The 20,323-nt window shown below is 37.8% G+C and overlaps 1 protein-coding gene across 4 annotated transcripts in view; it reads right to left on the bottom strand.

Moving 5' to 3' along the window:
- Positions 1 to 20,323, bottom strand: part of grm4 (glutamate receptor, metabotropic 4) — a 95,190-nt gene that overhangs the window by 24,289 nt on the left and 50,578 nt on the right. For all 4 annotated transcript variants that reach the window (XM_027023131.3, XM_027023130.3, XM_027023132.3 and 1 more), the window contains one exon: positions 3,773 to 3,989. In XM_027023131.3, coding sequence (XP_026878932.1) covers positions 3,773 to 3,989 — 217 coding nt within the window. The remainder of the gene's footprint in view (positions 1 to 3,772; positions 3,990 to 20,323) is intronic.

Raw genomic sequence — 20,323 nt, 5'->3', positions numbered from 1 at the left:
AAACCATTAACTATGTCTATATTTTATGACAAAGTAGGATTTTATCAAGGTGAAACTTTATATATCAACAAACTTTTGGGAATAAACTGGAGGTCACAAATTACTTAGTGCAAACAAATCAACATGACAGTGCACCTGCCAGAGCATCATGTATATATTTATCCAGTCATGATAAATGAGGTGTGGTGAAACATGAGGTGTGTGGAAATCAGTAACTCAAACAGTGCAAAATCTAATTGGATATCATATTCACAAGAGCTATAAGATGGGCTCATTGATAACAACTTTGATCATACCATATGTGGTTAACAGTCTTTAGATTTTATATTACATATTACAATACAAATAACAGATGCTGACACAGTTCATATATATTATACAGCCATCTGTTAAAGGAGCATTCAACCCAAAACTCAATAATTTATGTGATTTGACATTTCTCCATATGCTCTCTAAGTGATCACAAAGTACTTGTGTAACATTAACTCCATATCACCATTGTATTAGACCTTGAAGTTTTTACATATTACATTTTTGGTTTTTGGAAGGAATGTTCCTTTATAATCATGGCAAATACAGGCCCTAAATGGTAACACTATACATTACACAATCAGTGTTACAGTATGCCACAGATTATAACGTAATATACTGTGTAACATGAGTAATAATTAATTAATTTGCTATATTTACATAATTGAAGACAAAGTATCAGCATGTACAGAGTAGGCATAGATTAAGTAGAGAGTACCAATTCATTATACACATTGATGCTCAATATATTACACCATAATTAAGGATGCAGTGACATTGTAACAGTGGTGGTGTAATGTTTGTGGGGTTTTTTGATAGAAATGCAAGTATAAAAATGACAGCTACAATCAGATAGCTTTCTTTCTCGTAGGCTGTCTGATTCATTCCAGTAAATGAGGATTTCAGCAATTTCCTCAGTACTGGGTAGCTGCTGAGAGAACATGTTTATTTCTTGTGTTACTTTAGCCATGCAATATTTAGTAGATCAAATTCTTGCTGATCTGTCATAGATCTGTCCTCTAACAGAGACATATACTGACATGCTGCCTTCAAAAACACACATCTTAAAAATGCCCTTTTGAGTACTGCTTTTTCCCTATTATTAAGTTGATTTTTCACTTAATTATTGGAAAATACTCCATCTTTAACCAGTTTCCAGCTCCCATAATGGCACAGTGAATTTTATATGATCATAATAAGGGCTGTGTTAGCAGAGTGAAATGAAAATAAGATGGGGGCATCATACTGACATACTGATTTTAAAGTCCTGGGTGGTAGAAAAAATAACAAGGATGACACAGAATATTAAACTCAGGCATCATGTTGCACATCCACCTCTGAGCTCTGCTGACCATGTTAAAATCTATGTCAACAGAGCACTGACAGACTGTCTCCATGAACCAGGAGGTTCAAATCCTCCCAAAGCTAAAGCTGTTAACTCTCTCTCTCTGAGGTGCACACTGCCTCTTTATTGCTCATCCCTCTTGCCTTTCAGGACAGATGTGCAAATGTGTGTGCGACTGGAGAAGGCAGAGTACTGCAAGTGGAACTCATGATTATTCATAACCAGCCCACATCGCCCAGTGTCACACTGTCCATTGCACAAGCTCTCAACACAGCTGTGGGCCAGTCTGGACATGACCACAGAATAGAGATGCATTAGATTCATGTAGTGCCACTACTTGCCCTATCCTGATGAAATTGGAATCAGGTGTCCTGGATGATAATTACTATTGGACGTAGCTGCTCTGCCACCTCACCCAACACAACTATATTTGGGGCATTAAAATGCAATTTTATGTGGCATGGAAAAGAAGTGATATAAAACTTCAGTGTAATATAACACCAGATGATAGAGCTATTTTTCAGTACCTTGAAGGGTTATATGGGTTGTTCTCATTCAACACCCAGTGAAATATTTTAGAATTGTCTTCAGTCAGTGCAAACCATAACGTGAATTTTATTTGAATTTGCATTGGTGTAAAGATAGCAAATATTGCCTTTGGTATATGAGCTTCTCTGTTTACCTTTGCACATTCAGGTCTTCTACATTTGAGAGGTCCATAGTTTGGTGCAAACATGTCTTGTTAATTCAGCTCTTTATAAATTGTAATTTGATCTCATGGCTTTTAAATATTTCCTGTCTTCCAAAGTGATTGTCCTTCTCACTGGTGAAAGTAATTTGACATGTTTAAATCAAAATTGCTCCCCACGATCACCAACTCCACAATGCAGCACAATGATGCAACAGTTATATTATTTCTCTTACAACCTTATTAATGCATTCTTTTAACATATTTACAGCCCTTATTATTTACACTTAATAGCTTTAAGAGACTTTAGGGAGAATTCCACCTAAAATCCATTACATATCATCTGATGTTTTGCCATTGAAGAACTGTCTAACATTCACAAGGTACTCCATAGCTGAATGAATTTGCTGTAATCCGCTTTAGTGGCTTGGGATGCCTTTATGACATATCACAGGGGGATGAGTGGAATGCTCCTTTGGGACACCATGTATGACACCACCTTCTTGCCCTTTCATTTATGTCACTGAGTAAATGCTTTTATCCAAAGCAACAAATCACGGTAATTTAAATCTCCATCTATTACAGTAACCTTAAGGCAACATTGATTTCATCCAAGGGCACAGCAAGAACAGAGCAGACCTCATGGCCTGGATCTCTTACTGCCCCATTTCTTAACCCTCTTATTACTGATAAAAGCATTTTAGCCAGCATGTCGCAACCAGTTGTTCTGTTCATGGAAGGATTGAAAATGTTGGCAGACTGGAAAGCAGAGGCTCTCTCTCAGGTCACTCTTACCATTAGGTACTACCCTATGGAGGGGACAGAGACCAGGTCACAGATGTTCACCCATACTTAGTTTCTGAAAGAAGAGAAGGTTTCTATTTCCAACAGGAACTGCCAGATGCCTTAGATTCTCTCTAAATAAATATCCACTGGTTTGTACCTAGCTGTTTACTGAAGTCTGACTCAACACATTGTGCATTTTGCTTGTATTTCTCACCTAGATTTCATTTCTTGAGGTGAATTTAAATTTGTTCTAATGGTTTATGTAATCCTGTAAATGCATGAAATAACATACCCTGGTACTTTATTTGTTGGTAGAGTTTCAGAACCAGACTTACATGAAGCATTTGGCTTGCCTCTAGGCCAGACCATACTTTTGCTCTTATCTCTGGCAGTGACTCATCCACAATCAGAGCCTATGCACTCTACCCCATTACAACTAGAAGAACATGCCTATAGTATACTTAGCAAGAGGTGGTCCCTCCTAGTCTAGTCACATAGGTCTGTGACAAGAGATAGAGTCAAGCCTATATTTCCTTTGACCATTGTCAACAAATGTCTTCCAGCCTGTCAGTCAAACTCAATTTGAAGCTTTTCTGAGAGAGAGACATATGGCCTTGGAGGCTCACAAGGGTACCACATGGCAGCAAATCAATCATAGCACTCAGAATTCGTCACACTGTCACTGCCTTTCAGGAGCGCCTCTCCTTTGAAAAGCATCTCATGCTCCTGAGAAAGAAGTCAGGTGTATGCAGTAAAACTGTTAGGATATGTTTCGAAAAACAACTCCGCACTGGGCTATTGGAAACTGAATCATTCAGCCAAGCATTATTTGTCAAAGAAACATTTTAACAAATTTTTAAGTAATTTTGAGATGAGAGGGGTTATTTCAAATAGACTAAACAAATGGATTAATGCAGCCTTACCGTCCTCACGGGACTTCTGGATGAAAGCGTCCACACCACTCTCTCCATAGTTCCCCTCTGAGGCAACAGTGGAGACGTAGTTCCAGCCCATGTATCGCACAATGTCCACCATGGCCTGGGCCTGATACGTGTCTGGAGGAACCACCCGAGAGAAGAAGTCGTAGCGAGTGTTGTCACTCAGCTCTGGGGCAGTGGAAGCATAACTCACCTGGGGGATCTGGGGTGTGGGTGAGGGCAGGGAAGAGAAACACAACCTTACTTGGAGTCTTAAAAACACAATTCCCACAAACCCTGCTGAGTCCCAGCCTGCCTCTGAGAGATTACAACATGCCTCATCATGACACAGACTACACTTCCCACAGAGCTCTCTCTTAATGATCTGTATGTGGTCTCCCAAAGACTGCATACAGCATGGCAGCCCATTCAGAGATAATGTATGTGCATCAAGTTGCCACCACCCAGATCAACATCAGCTATCATACTGTTGCAGGAAGTTTCTTCCAAAATGATCATTTTGTCACAGCATTTTTTTTTCTTACAGTTTGTCCGCCTCACCTGCAGAATGCTTTGTAAAAATTTACCTTATAAAGCATGGTACACTGTTCAACAAACTTGTAGAAGCTCAACAAGCTTTTTGTTTGGCATGGAGGGAGGAGGCTGACATTTTTATCAACTCCTGCCCTTACAACCAGCCTGTAAAAAAGGTTACACCTGCCTATCACACCAGCGATTAAGCAACAGTTCCAAAATGGCAACATTATTTCACACTGCTGTGACGTATTCTCACCACAATGTGTGAAAGGATGTGGTGCAAAATAGACGTCTCCACAGCTACTGATAAAGCATCTGCTTCGATATGTGGTTGCGGATTCTGTCAAGGCCAATACCTCCTTGCATTACTCACCAAATAGAAAACCAACTCAAAGCACATTGAATGTGACAACTATGGATGGATATGTGGCACCAAGAATAATGGAGACATGGTCAAAGTGTCTTTATGGTCATTTCCATGAAATCATTTGGAGAGATTTATTTTTCCTGCTAAATTGTTATTTTCTCTGCTTGTGTTCAGTCAGAATGAAAACAAAATAAATAAACAAATAAATAGATAAGTATTAGACCTCACAAGACCACATTTTCCTGTGGTACATATGTATATTTAATCAACATCCACATTAATTTAATATGACGACATATCCCTCCAATTTTATGGATAACCCTGAATCTATAATGTTTAAATATTACTTCATTCACATAGCCCCATAAGTGCTCAAATGTTCTGTAATTTCAGTGGTTGAATTTTATTATATATTCCCATGTGCTGTAAAAGCTACAGCAAAAAAAATACTTTTCATATTCCCATTTTGTTCACTGAGAGGACTTTATGGTCAAAGTGTAAAAGTTTATAGTTATTGCTGGCTCATCTGGCAAATACATTATTTTAAGGTTTTTTGATCACCTGAAGGGCACCTAATAATACCAGCATCTGAGTTTAAAATAAATGTCCTTGTCCATATGCAAAAGCTTTCACTATGCATATATTTGCATAAATACATATGATTAGTGTATGGCTTGGGAATTTATGCAGTTTGCTGTTATGCTATTTTCAGATGGATTATGTTATTGGTATTTGGAAGTAATAATATTGATGCTTATCATAAGGTATGATGATGGTTAATGAATTTGCAATCTCCACCCCTCCTATATTCACTGCATTGTAAGATGAATGTCGTAGTACTTGTATGTTCTTCTGTTATGGTGTGCTCACTGTTCACAGCTGCTCAGAGCCATGGAGAGGTTTGTGGATAAACTAATTTGAAACAAATATCCCTCTTCCATATCTAACAGTGCTTCTCGGCTGTTATCAGTTGTTGTTTACTCTGATAGGAGATGTGATTTTCACATCTGTTACTGTCAAGCTAAGTGGAGCAGCAAATGGCTGAGCTGCAAGAATAGAATGACAAAAATGCTGTGCAATTATTGAAGCAAACAGATTGGTCCTGTGCTGGGAACAGGCATTAGCCTGGCGCATGGTGTTAGAGAGAACTATTCATATACAATTCTATAAGCCTGGGCCAATTCTCATTTCATATTAAGAAAATATTGGCTAAAATGGATTAGCAAGGAGCACAGCCATGTTTCTATATTTAGTTCCATGAATTAATTCAATGCACATTCACAGCTTCACGTTCAGTTAGCACAACTATGGGAAAGAAGAAAAAGCCTTTCACACTGTGATGATGTCTTTAGCTCTTGTCTGCTAACTTTAAAGCACTGTTGAAAATCATCTATCAAGCTGCAGGCCAAAGTTGGTTAAAGAGCCATACTGCACAGCCAAAAAAGTCTGTTCCTGCACTGATGAGCCGCTCTGGCGTCCACAGAGGTATTGAGAGGCTGACTTCAAGCTGTGAAGCAATGAAATAGATCTGTCAGTTTAATAGGCAAGCTGCACTGAGCTACTGTCTGTGAGTGACAGTCATTTCTTTGTGCCATCCAATGACATATCTGCCATTTATGTTGAAACGAAAGAACAGATTGAATGTTTAGGTGATACAGCTTAAGTAAATTCAGTATCCATGCATGTTACACCTTTTATGCAATGGATTTGAAGCTAAATCACTCCATATGGGTAAAGGACAAAATGAAAACAAAACAAAAACTGTTGTCAACCGGTAATTCTTAAAATGATGGGTTTTTAGAGTCATTCTTTTTAGAGTTTATATCTTTTTTTTGCTTATTTTGTCGGTTGTATGACTTTTTTGATTGTACTGCCAAAGCGTCAACCCCACACCTGAAAAAACCCATACCTGAAATAAAATAATGAAGGAAAGATATATTTGGTGTATTCTGTAACTCTATTTTATAGTTATAAAACATTGGCTCACAAAGAATAAGGTTTCACAGTGTGCATTAGATACCCTTATAATATTCTCATCATTCAAACTTGACCTTTGAAGATTTATCAGTCCATTGCACTTTGGAAATGGCATCTAGTCATGCTTATCTCCTTCAGTATCTTTGGTTTCCAGGGGAAACGGTCATCAAGAAGGAGGTCTCATAGCATTTCCATCTCTACTGAAATGAGTGCATTACAGAGACTAAAAACCCAGGACTGCTGAACTGAATTAATATCTGACTACATTTCATGGCTCAACTCTTACTGCCTTGGCAACTCACTATAATGTTGAGTCTTACTGGTCGACTAACAGCTGAAGACCAGGAGTTCATTCAGTGGGGAGAGTGATGAATGTGAAATCTCTAAGGTGGTACTGGTGATCAGAGGTAATATGTAGGGGTTACCCAGGGCAGGAAAGGAAGGGAAGTCTTTGTCAGGTCATTATCTCTTCCAAACAGCATGGTTCTTGGTGGAGGCTGACAGCCGGAGAGGAGCTTATCCGGTGTCAGGGTCAAAGAGGGGTTTGGATATAATCACCATGGGGAGTGTTTTGGGGAAGAGAGGCTCTAGGAAAGCAAGCACCCTCTACAAATTTGGCTCCAGTTATTGATTTGTTTGTTGCAATCTTGTGTAAGACAGCTAGCAATCATTACTTGGCAGGGATTGCCCTTGATAAAAACAGTTTAATACTGTACTGTAATTATTCATTCATTAAAGTTGCTTACTTGATTCTCCTTTCGTGTTTTTTTTTTTTTCCGAAAAATCTGGAAATTAGCTATGTATTCCTAGTACATACTGAATTTGGTTGTGCATTTTTTCTCATGTTGATTTTATGTTAAGTCTTTATAACAAGACTACCCTTATAAATGATTTAGAAATTGTTTAAAATTAGCTCATTGATGTTTATAAATTATTTCATAAACAGCTTAAACATAATTAATAAGAAAGTGTAACACAAATTAAAAAGGCAACAATAACCTACTGACCTGAAGAATGTGAATTTGACAATTTAATATATTATTTTAGTTTAGATTATATTTATGAGTGATAAAATATTATGTAGTCACCTGCATAACTTACCTGAAGCTTACCTGAAGCTGACAGGTATAGTGCTGACTGATAAGGAAGAGTATGTGCAACCAGCAAGATGTGATTTACAGTGTAGATAAATGTGGTTTAGCAAAAAAAAAAAACAACAGTTTATTATTGCAATTTGTATTAGTTGTAACTGTCTATTAGTGATTCTTAAGGTGGTTTTACCTAATTAATAACCATTAATTAATTTTAATCTACTTATAAACCTTTATAAGGGTAGTCTTATTTTTAAATGACATCAATTGTACTTTCTTTTCTAAAGAACCTTAATTAAAACAGTCTTTTATGCTAATAAACAGTTTGAGAAGGAGCTATTTCATCATCTATGAATCCAGCATCCAGAGCCTGGTAAGAAAGCTGAGGCTGCAAACTCAGTTTGGAGTATTGCATTAATGGGATCCCACTGGAATGTAGAAAGAAGGCCTGGAAGATCAACAGATTCTGTAATAAGGTGTCACAGAAATATTGTGTGTGTGTGTGTGTGTGTGTGTGTGTGTGTGTGTGTGTGCGTGTGTGTGTGTGTTTGTCATTTCTTGATGCCTCTGAAAGATGTATTGTAAAAAGGATTGTAAAATGTAAAACCTTAAACATGTTTACAAAATAATGACTATAAAACTTTGACTTGCTATCAGCTAATGCAGAAACACACAATGAAAATAATTTTCTCAGCCTGATGTGTAATTGTAGACAAGATATTTAACCTAGTTACAAAAAAAAAAAAACTGATCTCCATAAGCTTGGAAAATAATAACAGACCACTACCACTTATATGATGACCATGATAAACTCTGAAAGAACACTACAGGGACACCTCCCTCGTTGCTTCTTCAGTGGTTTAATGGAGAAGGCCTCAATTATAGATGCTTGTGAACAACATTAATTATTCAAAGTAGCCTCTATGGCATAGACCTCTCTATGGCGACTGTGGGTGAGATATTGGCAAGGGAAAATACCACCTGCTTAATTATGGTGATTAGCTCAGGGAGCCATTTCTCCTTCCCTCTACAATCTATCCTGATTTGTCTGTTTCACCACTAATCATGTTTTGCAAATGGGGAATTCAGTGCTAGATTTTTGGAGGTTATACCTGTTGGCTACACGTTAAGGGGTGTACCTGATTTCCACTTGTCCAAAATTAACTCTCAGACAAGTACAAAAATGGAATAATAAAATACAAAAGGATTAGGACAGATGAGCAGCTATGTGCTTCCATTAGTTATTGCTTTCAACACTGCAAATAAAGCTATTAATTGCAATATTTCTGATGCTATTTTTATGACCGGTTAATAGCAAAATTCTAATCTTATGGTGTCATATGTTATAAATAAATGGTGTAAACTGGTGCCTGGTGTACTCCACATATATAACCCCATGAGAAAATTCTAGCATTAAAATGTCATGGCATCAAAGAAACAAAGAAATGCTATGGCATGAGAGAGAGAGGATCAGCTCAACTCTATGTTCTTCATAGCTGAGTCTTTTTTAACGGTCAGTCATCTGTTGTCTTATGTCATTATTATTGTATAAGCTCATATTTCAACACTTCGGCATGAAATGGACCAAATTAATAGCCAGCACACTACTATCTGCTATATTCTACCTAAAGTTTTAAGATTCATTCAGCACACTTGAAAGCCAGGGACCAATGTGCTACAAAACCAGGCCCAGAGACACAGATCAGAGTGGGCCCCTCAGGTCATCTTGAGAATAGATCCCTTGAGGTAGACTATTGACAGCAGCAATTACTGGTGATGGTTGACAGTAGGCTGCAGTCAGGTACTAAGGCACAGTGTTACCAACAATGACCCTCTTGCAGGAGATTATGGTGTACCAGGGTAAGCCAATGAATGCTGTTTGTGGTCAAAGGGAAGGGAGAAAAACCTTCATCAATGAAATCAGCATCTTTTTATCACATGAATATTATCAATATGGAAGCACATAATGGATGTGGTTTATCTAAAATGGGATCAAATAGGATATGCAAATGTAACATTTATCTATATTCACTTTTACTTCACAGCTGTTCTAAGTCTATAAACCCATTCAAAGGACAGATACTATCTTTGTGAATGTAACGCTTCACATGCATTTGTGATTGTCAAAATGAGTATGATAAACTGACATAGTATCTTTAACAAAATCAAGTACTTAAATAAAAACAATAGTATTATGCAAACTTTGCAATATGGCTTTTAATAACAAATGTCTTGCCTTGTTATGTTATAATAATAATATATAATATAACTCACCACATTTGATAGATGAAATGTGAAGTGTATAATGTCTTTGTTATTATTATTATTAGTTACATTTATATAGCGCCTTTCTCAAACTCAAAGAGGGTTTACAGACAGATCATACAGATCATAGCTTTTACACACACTCACACACCTGATGTGTTTATAGTCAGTATTCTGCAGAAGCCATAGATGCTCCCAGCATTTTACTGCACACATGTGTACTTTGCTCTTGGGGTTTGATCACATTATTACATAATTATTATTGCAAGATGCGGCATGATAAGTTATAACAGATAAACTGTTGGAACTAGCTGGTGAAAAAATGATCTTTCAGCTGGCTAAAGCTAACTGTGTTCAAAGCTTGTTAGCTCCTTGCAACAGATCTGAAACTACTTAAGCAATGCTTCTGGTAATCTGGAATTGTTTTAACAATAATTAGAAAAAGTAATCACAAACCAGATTAATGTCAAGTCTTGCCTCCCAAACATCAAGGTCAACATCCAAACCAAGGTGAAAGGGTGCAAATATCAAAGCCCATATACTACAGAGGTGTGGCTTCAAGCATTCACACCAAGCCGCCTATAGATAGTCTTAACATTTCAGAGATGTTTTGTAACATTAGAAGACCATTTGTGACTTTTTAGCTACTTACCGGCCCTGTAACTACACATCATTTTGTGTAGCGAGAAAATTCAGTCCCTGAACTCCTGGAGCTGCTCTGCTCTCCCGCAGAAACCAGCATACACATTTTCACGAGATTTGTTTTGTGCCTCCACCACCCACCAAAGCTCAGGACAAGTAATTCAGTGTGGTGCCACCCCAGCAGCAATGTGCATTTCCCTCCCTGTGACACTCCCTGCGTATGGGCAGGAATCATCATTCTTTTACACTCAAACCTTTTCTGACTTTACCAAACAAAACTGACTAGCACGCTGACTTTTTCATACTGTTCACTGTGCTTTTTGTCAAGGCTGGATTTGGATAAAGCCTCGCTGGCCTTATTGGGCTTATTTGGATAAAGCCTTGTCTGCCCAGCTGGTAACTTTTCTCATTCTCTTTCCCCTCCAAACAGATTTGTTACTCATCTGTCAATCGAAAGAGAGGTCACAGCAGTATTTGTAACTCAAAAAGGAGACTTTTAAATGATCCCCTCAACTTCAGGGGACCTTGCTAGTGTGAAGAAATGCACTCCTTGATATGTCAAATGTTAAACAAAGGGATTACCATAAATACATGTATTTAAATTTCAGCAAAAAGAAATCACCAAACAAAAATATGATGTACAATGACCTGGTGTGGACTTACCCCCAGTCACAACACCACAAGACACACACACACACAAACACACACACACACACACACACACACACACAAACCAGTTATGACAACTAGCTGAAGCCAAGCAAAATGTCTTTAAAACTTAAAAATAATTTTCTTACAAAAAGGTCAAAACTACACCTAAAAGCTCATGCTTTTGCTATAATCTATACGTTTTAGAAACAATAATTTTATTGGTTGTATACAAGTGCATAGATACAGTGGTCAGAGCTTATATAGACAAATGGATTTCATTATCTTGACGCCCCAAACACTGACTAATAAATTCATGCCAAGCACAGCTCAGTGTAGCTATTTCAGCTGTTACGGACAATTTATCAAACCATGGAGGGTAATATGTAGCTGCACGATTTTTATTCAAAATCCTATAACTGGGTGTATTCACTATGAATTGAAAGGCAATTTCTTTCTGGAACTTTGGATTTCCATAAGCTCATTAGTGATCATGTTCCCGCTACGGATCACCAGAGTTAGGGCAAGTCATTATTATGCTGCAACAGGGCTGTGCTGTTTAAATAAGAATATGTTAATTAATAATGCCTTTGTGTGGAAACTCTTTCAAATTCTTGCAGCATGTGAACACTGAAATCTAGTTATATGCAAAATAAGAATAGAAACAGGGGAAATGACTCATAGGTAAACCTTATTCTTCTTAATAATATGAGTTGAATAATATGGGGGGGGGGGGGGGAGATAGCGTTTTGCTTTGGGTTCCTATCCCATATGAAGGGCATATGGAGCATGCATGCATATATATATATATATATATATATATATATATATATATATATATATATATATATATATATATATATATATAATTGTACTTAAGTTTTGCATTGCACAAAGGTTAACTCTTCAGCAGTGTGTCTCACCCTATACATTACACGTTTTGTTTTATAGATCGTAGGGGAAAAGGGTCTTTTGATCAGTTTCTATTTATAGTCTATAGAACAAAAGGGAAATCTACAGTGCTTGTAGCATATTCACTCCTCCCCACCCCTTACAAAAGGAACGGCATCATCTCCTCAGCAGTGCTGTTGTCATGGCATTGGCTCTGATCTTTGATTTGTCTGTGATTTCAGAGAAAGCAAATTTGGAGAGGCTCTCTCTCTCTATGGAAGGAGTGCAGTGCTTTTTGCTTTACAAGCAGAGGTAAAGCTCTAAATCCATTAAGATTTCATGAAGTACAAATCCTGCTTAGGTTATCAAAGGCTTGGTTGTAATCATAGTACTAATCATCAGGTAGGTAGTGTGCATATGGTCATATTATGCTCAGGTAATCTACAAAACTACAGTAAATAGGTTATACAGATATTATAATGTTCCACTAGGTAATGTTGAGACAGTTTTTCTAAGGTCTTGGAAACACTATGAATTAGGAAGCTCTAATGATATGAAGATGTCCATACAACGAAATGTGATGTCAGTGATGAGACTGTGAGCCAAGCTATCAAAGTCCTTCAATTCCGCATTTTCATTTATTATCACTGAAGTGGGCATGTAAGATCCTAAGCAAAAAATTACAGCACATGATAGGAAAACCCACTTTTCTAGCATGCGAGCCAAGTATTTATGAATCATGTATAAATGCATGGATGTAAGCTGGAGTGCCCACTAATCAGTTACAAATAGAAGGGTTTATCTTGTGATTCAGCCACTTAGCCAGCCATTCATTCATGCACTGAATATACAATGAATATATAATGCAGGTGAATCACATTCTGTCATATGACACCAAGCCATATATAATATACTGAGATTTAAATTTAAGACAAATAAGGTAGCGCTTTAGATAAACAGGAAATAAATAAATCAATAGATAAAATCACTAAAATTCAGGTCAGAAATGTGCAGAGCATAAAATGTGAACAACAAAGTACATCCTCTTTGAATTCTATGGTTTTTAATTACAAATAAAAAATTATCTGGTCCTTAGTAGGTTTAAAATTAGGTAAATACAACATCAGATGAACAACAATATATGACAAATTACAACATGTGATTATTTATCTAACAAAACTAGGCCAAAATATAGAAGCAGTATGTGAGAAATTAAGTACATCCTTACTGTTTCCATACAAATTAAGATGGTAAGTAGCAGCTGGCTTCTACTTGATTAATCAAATGCCCTTAAGCAAGTGTGACCACCTCTATAAAAGCAGACATTTTGGCAGTTTGCTGGTCTGGCACAGTCAGGTGTGTATTAACTCAATATGGAAAGGGGTAAGAGGCCATTTCCAAACAATTTGAAGCCCATCATTCTACAATAAGAAAGATTATTCACAAGTGGAAAACATTCAAGACAGTTGCCAATATTCCCAGGAGTGGATGTCCCAGCAAATGTACCCCAAGGTCAGACTGTGCAATGCACAGAGATATTGCAAAGACCTCAAGAGCTACATTTCAGACTTGAGAGGCCTTAGTTTGCCTGTTAAATGTTCAAATTCATAACAGTATAATTAGAAAAAGACTGAACAAGTCTGGCTTGTTTGAAAGGGTTGCCAGGAGAAAGCATCTTTTTTTCAAAATAGAACATGGCAGCATGGCTTACATTTGCCAAATTGTATTTGAAGAAACCACAAGACTTCTGAAACAGAGTCCTATGGACAAACCAGACCAAAGTGGAGATGTTTGGCCGTAATTCACAGCATAAAACAAACACAGTATATCAGCACAAACATCTCATACCAACTGTCAGTGGGCGAGAGGTGATGATTTGGGCTTGTTTTGCAGCCACTGGATCTGGGCACCTTGCAGTCACTGAGTCGACCATGAACTCCTCTGTATGCCAAAGAATTCTAGAGTCAAATATGAGGCCATATATCTGACCAAATTGGGTAATATAACAGGACAATGATCCCAAGCACACCAACAAATTTACAACAGAGTGGCTGGGAAAAAAAAAAAAAAAAAAAGGGGTCATGGTGTTGCAATGGCCCTGTCAAAGTCCAGACCTCAACCCAGTTGAAATGCTGTGGTGGGACCTTAAGAAAGCTGTGCATATATAAATGCCCACAATGCTTAATGAACTGAAGCAATGTTGTAATGATTAGTGGGCCAAAATTCATCCAGAATGATATAGAGACTGATAAAGTCATACAGAAAATGATTCATTCAAGTTATTGCTGCTAAAGGTGGTGCTACAAGCTATTGATTCACACATGACTTCTTCATGTTGGATTCATTTTTGTTAAACTATGACATGGTGAAATCTGTTGTGTGTTGTTCATCTGAGGTTTATGTCCTGATATGTAAAACCATAGAGGGTGTACTTTGTTTTTCACATGACTGTAGGTAAATACTGTATAATCATAGTTATGCCATTTCACTCTCTAGTTAGTGACCTAAGGGGGATAGATGTCCTATCTCACCTTAAAGGATTTTTGACAGTGTCTGTCTGAAAACTGATGTTTTCAATGTTCTAATGACAGCACAGTCTCCTCTACAGGTGCTTGAAAGGAGGGTGCCCAGTTTCAATACATGCCCTAATGCAATTTCTCCTTACACTTTAATCTCTAAGCCCTGAGTGCAGCATAGAGCACCTGAAATGGACAAGGACAATAAAATAGCAGATTGCTATCAGAATGTAGAGAAATCTGATAATACCACACCAACACAGAGTGGCCAGTGCTTTCTTTTCCACGGCCTAAAATAATTGATTGACCTCTCAGGTTGCCATTTCAGTAAGGTACAATGCAGCCCACCAACCTCCCTCCCAAAACGCACTATGCCTCTCTCCCACTGCCTTGCATGTCACACTGAGATCATGATATGTCTTTCCAGCCAGGAAAATATATCAAATTATAAATTTAGAAATCCAAGATCTGATCTAATGATGACTAGGTAGCTCCCACCTGACTCCATGACCTTGTAAAGTGTTCCAGATATTAAGCATAAAAGTACTGAAGTACTATAGCCCTTTTTCCAGATGTTCAGAGATGCCATCATCCACTGACTGAATACCTTCAGAGATATGTATGAATGAAGAAGAGCCTCTAATCTTCACACATTATTCCTCTGTTATCACTTTTAACATTACTTTGGCAGGCAATAGAATGACCTCTATGTTTTCTCTACCAGATGGCTTTAGCACCTCAGATTTTACCTAACAGGCTATAATAATTTGACAGATGGAATGAGATTTCCAGCCTACATCCAACATAATGAAAATGAGCATAAGCTTTTTCTCTTTATAAATTATTTAATTTCTTTATCAAAGAGAACAGTACCATTTTAAAAAATCATTTATCCATTATTCACAGATTCTAATTCAGTAAAGGAGTGAACATCAGAAGCAAAATGTAATAATAAATTCTGCAAGTACAATTATGAAGGAAGTGCAACAACCATATGACAGATACAACAAAAACCCTATTACATGAAATGCACAACCAACACTCCACTGTAATGGAATGTTCATTTATAAAGCTGTTTTTGCTTCTCCTCTGATGTATTTTTAATGCAAAACAAAACTTGCTTTAGTCTTATCATGACATGATGAGATGTTACAGGGAAAAACATATTTTTCACAAAAAGCAAGACTTTGAAGAATGTGCATGTTTTACCATCCGATATCTTGAGAAATTTACCTGAAGCAGTAAGCCTCCATCGTGAGAATGGGGATTCAGCCGATACCTAAGCCTAGATTTGGGACAGCACATTCAGGAAGGGGAGGCTCGAGCGGAACTATCAGTGTGATATAAAAATTAACCTCACCTATGAGTCAGTTTTGCAGGTCTTCACTGTGAAATGCTCAGGTCACAATGAGGCAACCATAGACTCCTCCATTTTGCACTGTGCAGTAGACTTCTTTAGGAAGAGTTGCACAGGTTCAGGGGTGATATTTGTTCTAGCGTATGGTGCAGGACAAATCAATACAGACAGGCCTTAATACAGTATATTAATCCTTAATGTCTGAAGTCCCAACCAATTTCTACACCAGACAAAAATTAAATGGAAGCGATAAATGTTTTTTAAGCAATGCTGGGTGAATTCTTTGATGCCATAAGTCAAACTTGAGGCATTGTTTCTTCTAATCTTAAGAGCTGGTGGGGAATAAAGTCTCCCCTGTAGTGTAAGGCCCCTTTTTTTAAATCCTGAAATGCTACTTTCTGTAATGAGGAGGAGAGGTGCTTCAGCTGGATATTTCCCATAGGACATTGTGAAAGTAAGCAAACCTCGAATACAGCTGCATGGTGTTCGGGGAGAGCACAACAGGAGATAGCAAACAATAAGCTGAGAGCGAATCTCAGATCAATCAGGGTCCATTCACTAGACTGCCACTAACTCCTCAGAGAGAGTGATAGACATATTTGCCTGCAGAACTGCTAGGCTTCCTCCATGATTCCTTCCCATACATCTGACTGTAGAGATGGCATCTCCGGTCATCATCCAAACATGCTGCTTGACCTGCTCCCCACTTCTAAGAATAGGGCAGCTGTGTTTGATTCTGTCTACCAGCACACCAGCCTGTGATGGAGGAGGCATCTCAACCTAAGGCTTGCACTCAGACATGCTTGGCTCATGCATTTTTCATTCAGGCACAGGCCTTAGAAAAGTCCTCTACTGGAATTTGTATCAAGCCTCATTCCGGCTTTCCCTACAATATACATATCTGTCCCTCTGAGCAGGGGAAATTGTATTTTGTTTTGATTAAAGGACATAAGATAAGAAAGACATGGGATGAGATTTGTTGAAAGTGTTTCAAATGAATTATGCCTGCACAAAAAATGCCATTATTTTGAGGAATTTGAAATAATGAGTCAGATTAATGAGTGGCCTTAGAAAAATCTCTAAATACTGTTAAAGTTATAGGAATTAAGCCCTAACCACATGAACAGGCATTTAATCAGTCCTCAGCTAAACAGGACTAGACAATAAAGCTCACTAATAAATAAAGCCTATACAACAATGGTCACAGATACTGAAGTAAAATGTTTGAATTCCCAGTTTGTGACACACTAGTGTCAGATAAAATTATCTGAGGGAAATGGCTTAAAGTGTTTTCATTTGTCAAAGCATTCAAATCCTTTTGTGGCATGGTATCCAAATTTCTACAGTCATGTACCCCTGACTCAAGTTTTAAAGTAAAAAAAAATCTTGATGCTTAGAAAGAGAACATATTTCTTCATTCTGAAAGCACAATAACAATAATGTGGAGAACATCAAAGGCGCGGGAGGTTAATCCACCACATCTTTTGTTGAGACTGATCATAAAAAGCTTTAATAGATACACATCAAAAACATAATTAAGTGCTACAGTCCTCCTCTGACAGTTTGATTATCATTACAGACACAATCATGATCACTCAACATTTTCTATGATGAAAAGAGAAGGCAGAAAGAGGAGAACAATGATTGTGCACCATAACTTGCTCCATTAGTAACAGACGCTCACAGTCTAGTTCCTCACTTCCCCAAGGCTAGATAATATCAAAAGAACCAGGGGCTGAGGGCTAAGACAGACTATTGCACAGTATTGTACAGTACTGTACATTATTGTACAGTGAGACTCCAAACTTCAGTTGCAGACAAGCTGTAAATCTCTGAGTATTACAGTCATACAGTAAAAGACAATATTATGCTTGTCACAGAACAAGAGTATTGTTTTCTCCTTGTCTCTCAACACAGCAGACCTGTTGTCCTAACACATGTTTCTGTTGTCCTAACACAGTATACTATCTGAATTCTGCTTGAAGATTCATTATAATGGAGATTCTTTTAATATAGCTTTAGGCTTCATTTGTGTCTGCACAAACATCCTGATATACTAGGGAACCTTACATATTACCTTTATGTATTATCTCATCCATTTTTATTAGAACAAGACATCAGTCATAAGACAAACACAAAGAGGGACAAAGTAGCTGGGCCTGAGAGCAATTCAGCAGGAACTGGTCAGTGTGAAGTGTGTGTTAGCTGAGGCCAGGGCGCCTGGGATGTGCGCAGCATAGAGGACCAGCTCGGCGGATGACTAAGAGCAGCTGCTGGCCAGGAGGAACAAGGCTCGGGAGGATCGTTTGGGAGCTCCACATCATTCACGCAGCTCTGAGCTTGCAGCTAATGGTCCCTCCTCCAGCCAGCTGCCCGCTGGATAACCAAGCACAGAATTTGACAGCACTCAGGAGGGAACTGCTATTGCAGCATGTTTCAGAGTCCCTACATGCGCCATGCATGTGCTAATATTTCCCAAAGGGACCTTTGTACATTTTGTTAACCAGGTTTTAGTTAATCAGTACTCCCATTGTTAACCTTTTAGGAGATGCAAGTGAAGTACCTGCTGATAACACCAATGGCCAATTTACTAATGTGGAGCTGGAACTGTGAATTAAAAAGAGTTATGTTTTAATTCAGTTTTAGATACAATCACCAAATTACAGGGACAGAAAGAGAGGGATAAAGAGATGGAGAGAGAAAATGAAATAGGTAGAGACAGAGAGTGAAATCTTTTTTTTATCTGATGCAGCACATCTCGTGTCTGTTGCATACCCTTTTAGCCCACCCCCAACCCAGAGAGAGGGCATCCAGTTTCACATCTGTACAATCACGGCATAATGCAGTGAAACGTGAGCTGAGCGTGTCCATCCCCCTGGCCGCCCATGAGGCTGGACGAAGAGCAACCAGGCGGGAGCTGCTCTGCTCAATCGATCCGTTTCATATCTCACTCCCTTTAAGTGCATTTCTTGCGTCCACCTCTCTGTCTTGCAACTGCAGGGCTTTCAGTTTGGTGTATGAAAGCAAAAACAAAAGCCAGAAGAAAGTTTAAAAAAAAAGAGGAAAACCAAATTTTTCAAACAGTGATCACTCATGCTGTCAGCAGCTGTGTCTGGGGAGAGGCTCTGTATTGTTCTTAAAACAATTTGCCTTTGTTATGAAGCGTAATGTAATCTACTGAGGTAGCGAAAAAATTTAAATGGAATGTGATGATACCTACCTTTGCACATGCCAAGAGTCCCAATTTGTATGACAATAAACCCACAGAAACTGAACCTTTGTAAGTGGGTTAATTTCTCATCTGTAGTTCTATAAATGGACTATATGGTTTCCTAAAAGCCTGGCACACAACTGCTTGTTTTGCTTTAATAATTTGAATAACCCCTTTATGTAAACTTGTAGGTATATCAGGCATTATGAATAATTAAAACACAAGGGTGGCCATTACACTAGTAGCATAATTTCTTGGAAGCTAACTCAGTAATTGCTATATAAGCTCTAGCATTAAGGTTCAGAAATGCACTGACATATGTGTCCAGTTAGGGCCACATTACATTGTACAAATAGTGTGCTATAAACAAGTTGTTGTCGTAAAAACCCTTTAACATTTTACACTTCACACATAAGCAGACACATAGATTTATTTGATTTATGTCCCATCACACAGTATCATGGTTTACAACTTGCCATAATGATACTTTAGTAAGCAATTATTTTAACCCAGTTTATAGTAGTGCACTTTTAATCCAATGCTATTTAAGGCTTTTGATCTTGTGAGCATGACCTGTTCCATTCACTTCCACTCAAGCTTTGTAAGGAGACATTGAGAAAAAGTAATCAGTTCAGGTCCAATTGCTGAAATAATTGTCTAATAACAACATGTCATGGAAGTACTACGAGTGATTTGATTAAATAATTCTGAACCTTTAGCACATTTGGAAGTTTATCTGGTAAATAATTTAAAACATTTATTTGCCAGTTATCTTAGTTCTATCCTTTTCCGATATTTCACATACACAAAAAAGATGACCCTATAGTCTTGTTTTCCATGTTTTGGTGCAATGGAAAACCTTGGCCACCTGCAATGATGCTATTACACAGTTCATTGCTCAATATGCCTGAGAGCAACATATTAAATCAGACACAAGGCTATGTGAAATCAATATGTTTCTGTACTGCATCCTTAGTTTCTGCTGTGACTCTGCACTGGCCAAACACAATGTGTAATTAGTAGCTTAAGGCATTATGACAACATTTAATTTTCAT

This window comes from Electrophorus electricus, chromosome 7, assembly GCF_041902795.1.
Source record: "Electrophorus electricus isolate QZ-2024a chromosome 7, ASM4190279v1, whole genome shotgun sequence".
NCBI lineage: Eukaryota > Metazoa > Chordata > Actinopteri > Gymnotiformes > Gymnotidae > Electrophorus > Electrophorus electricus.
The sequence above is the reverse complement of the archived record's forward strand: the minus strand, read 5'-3'. Positions and strand labels throughout refer to the sequence as shown.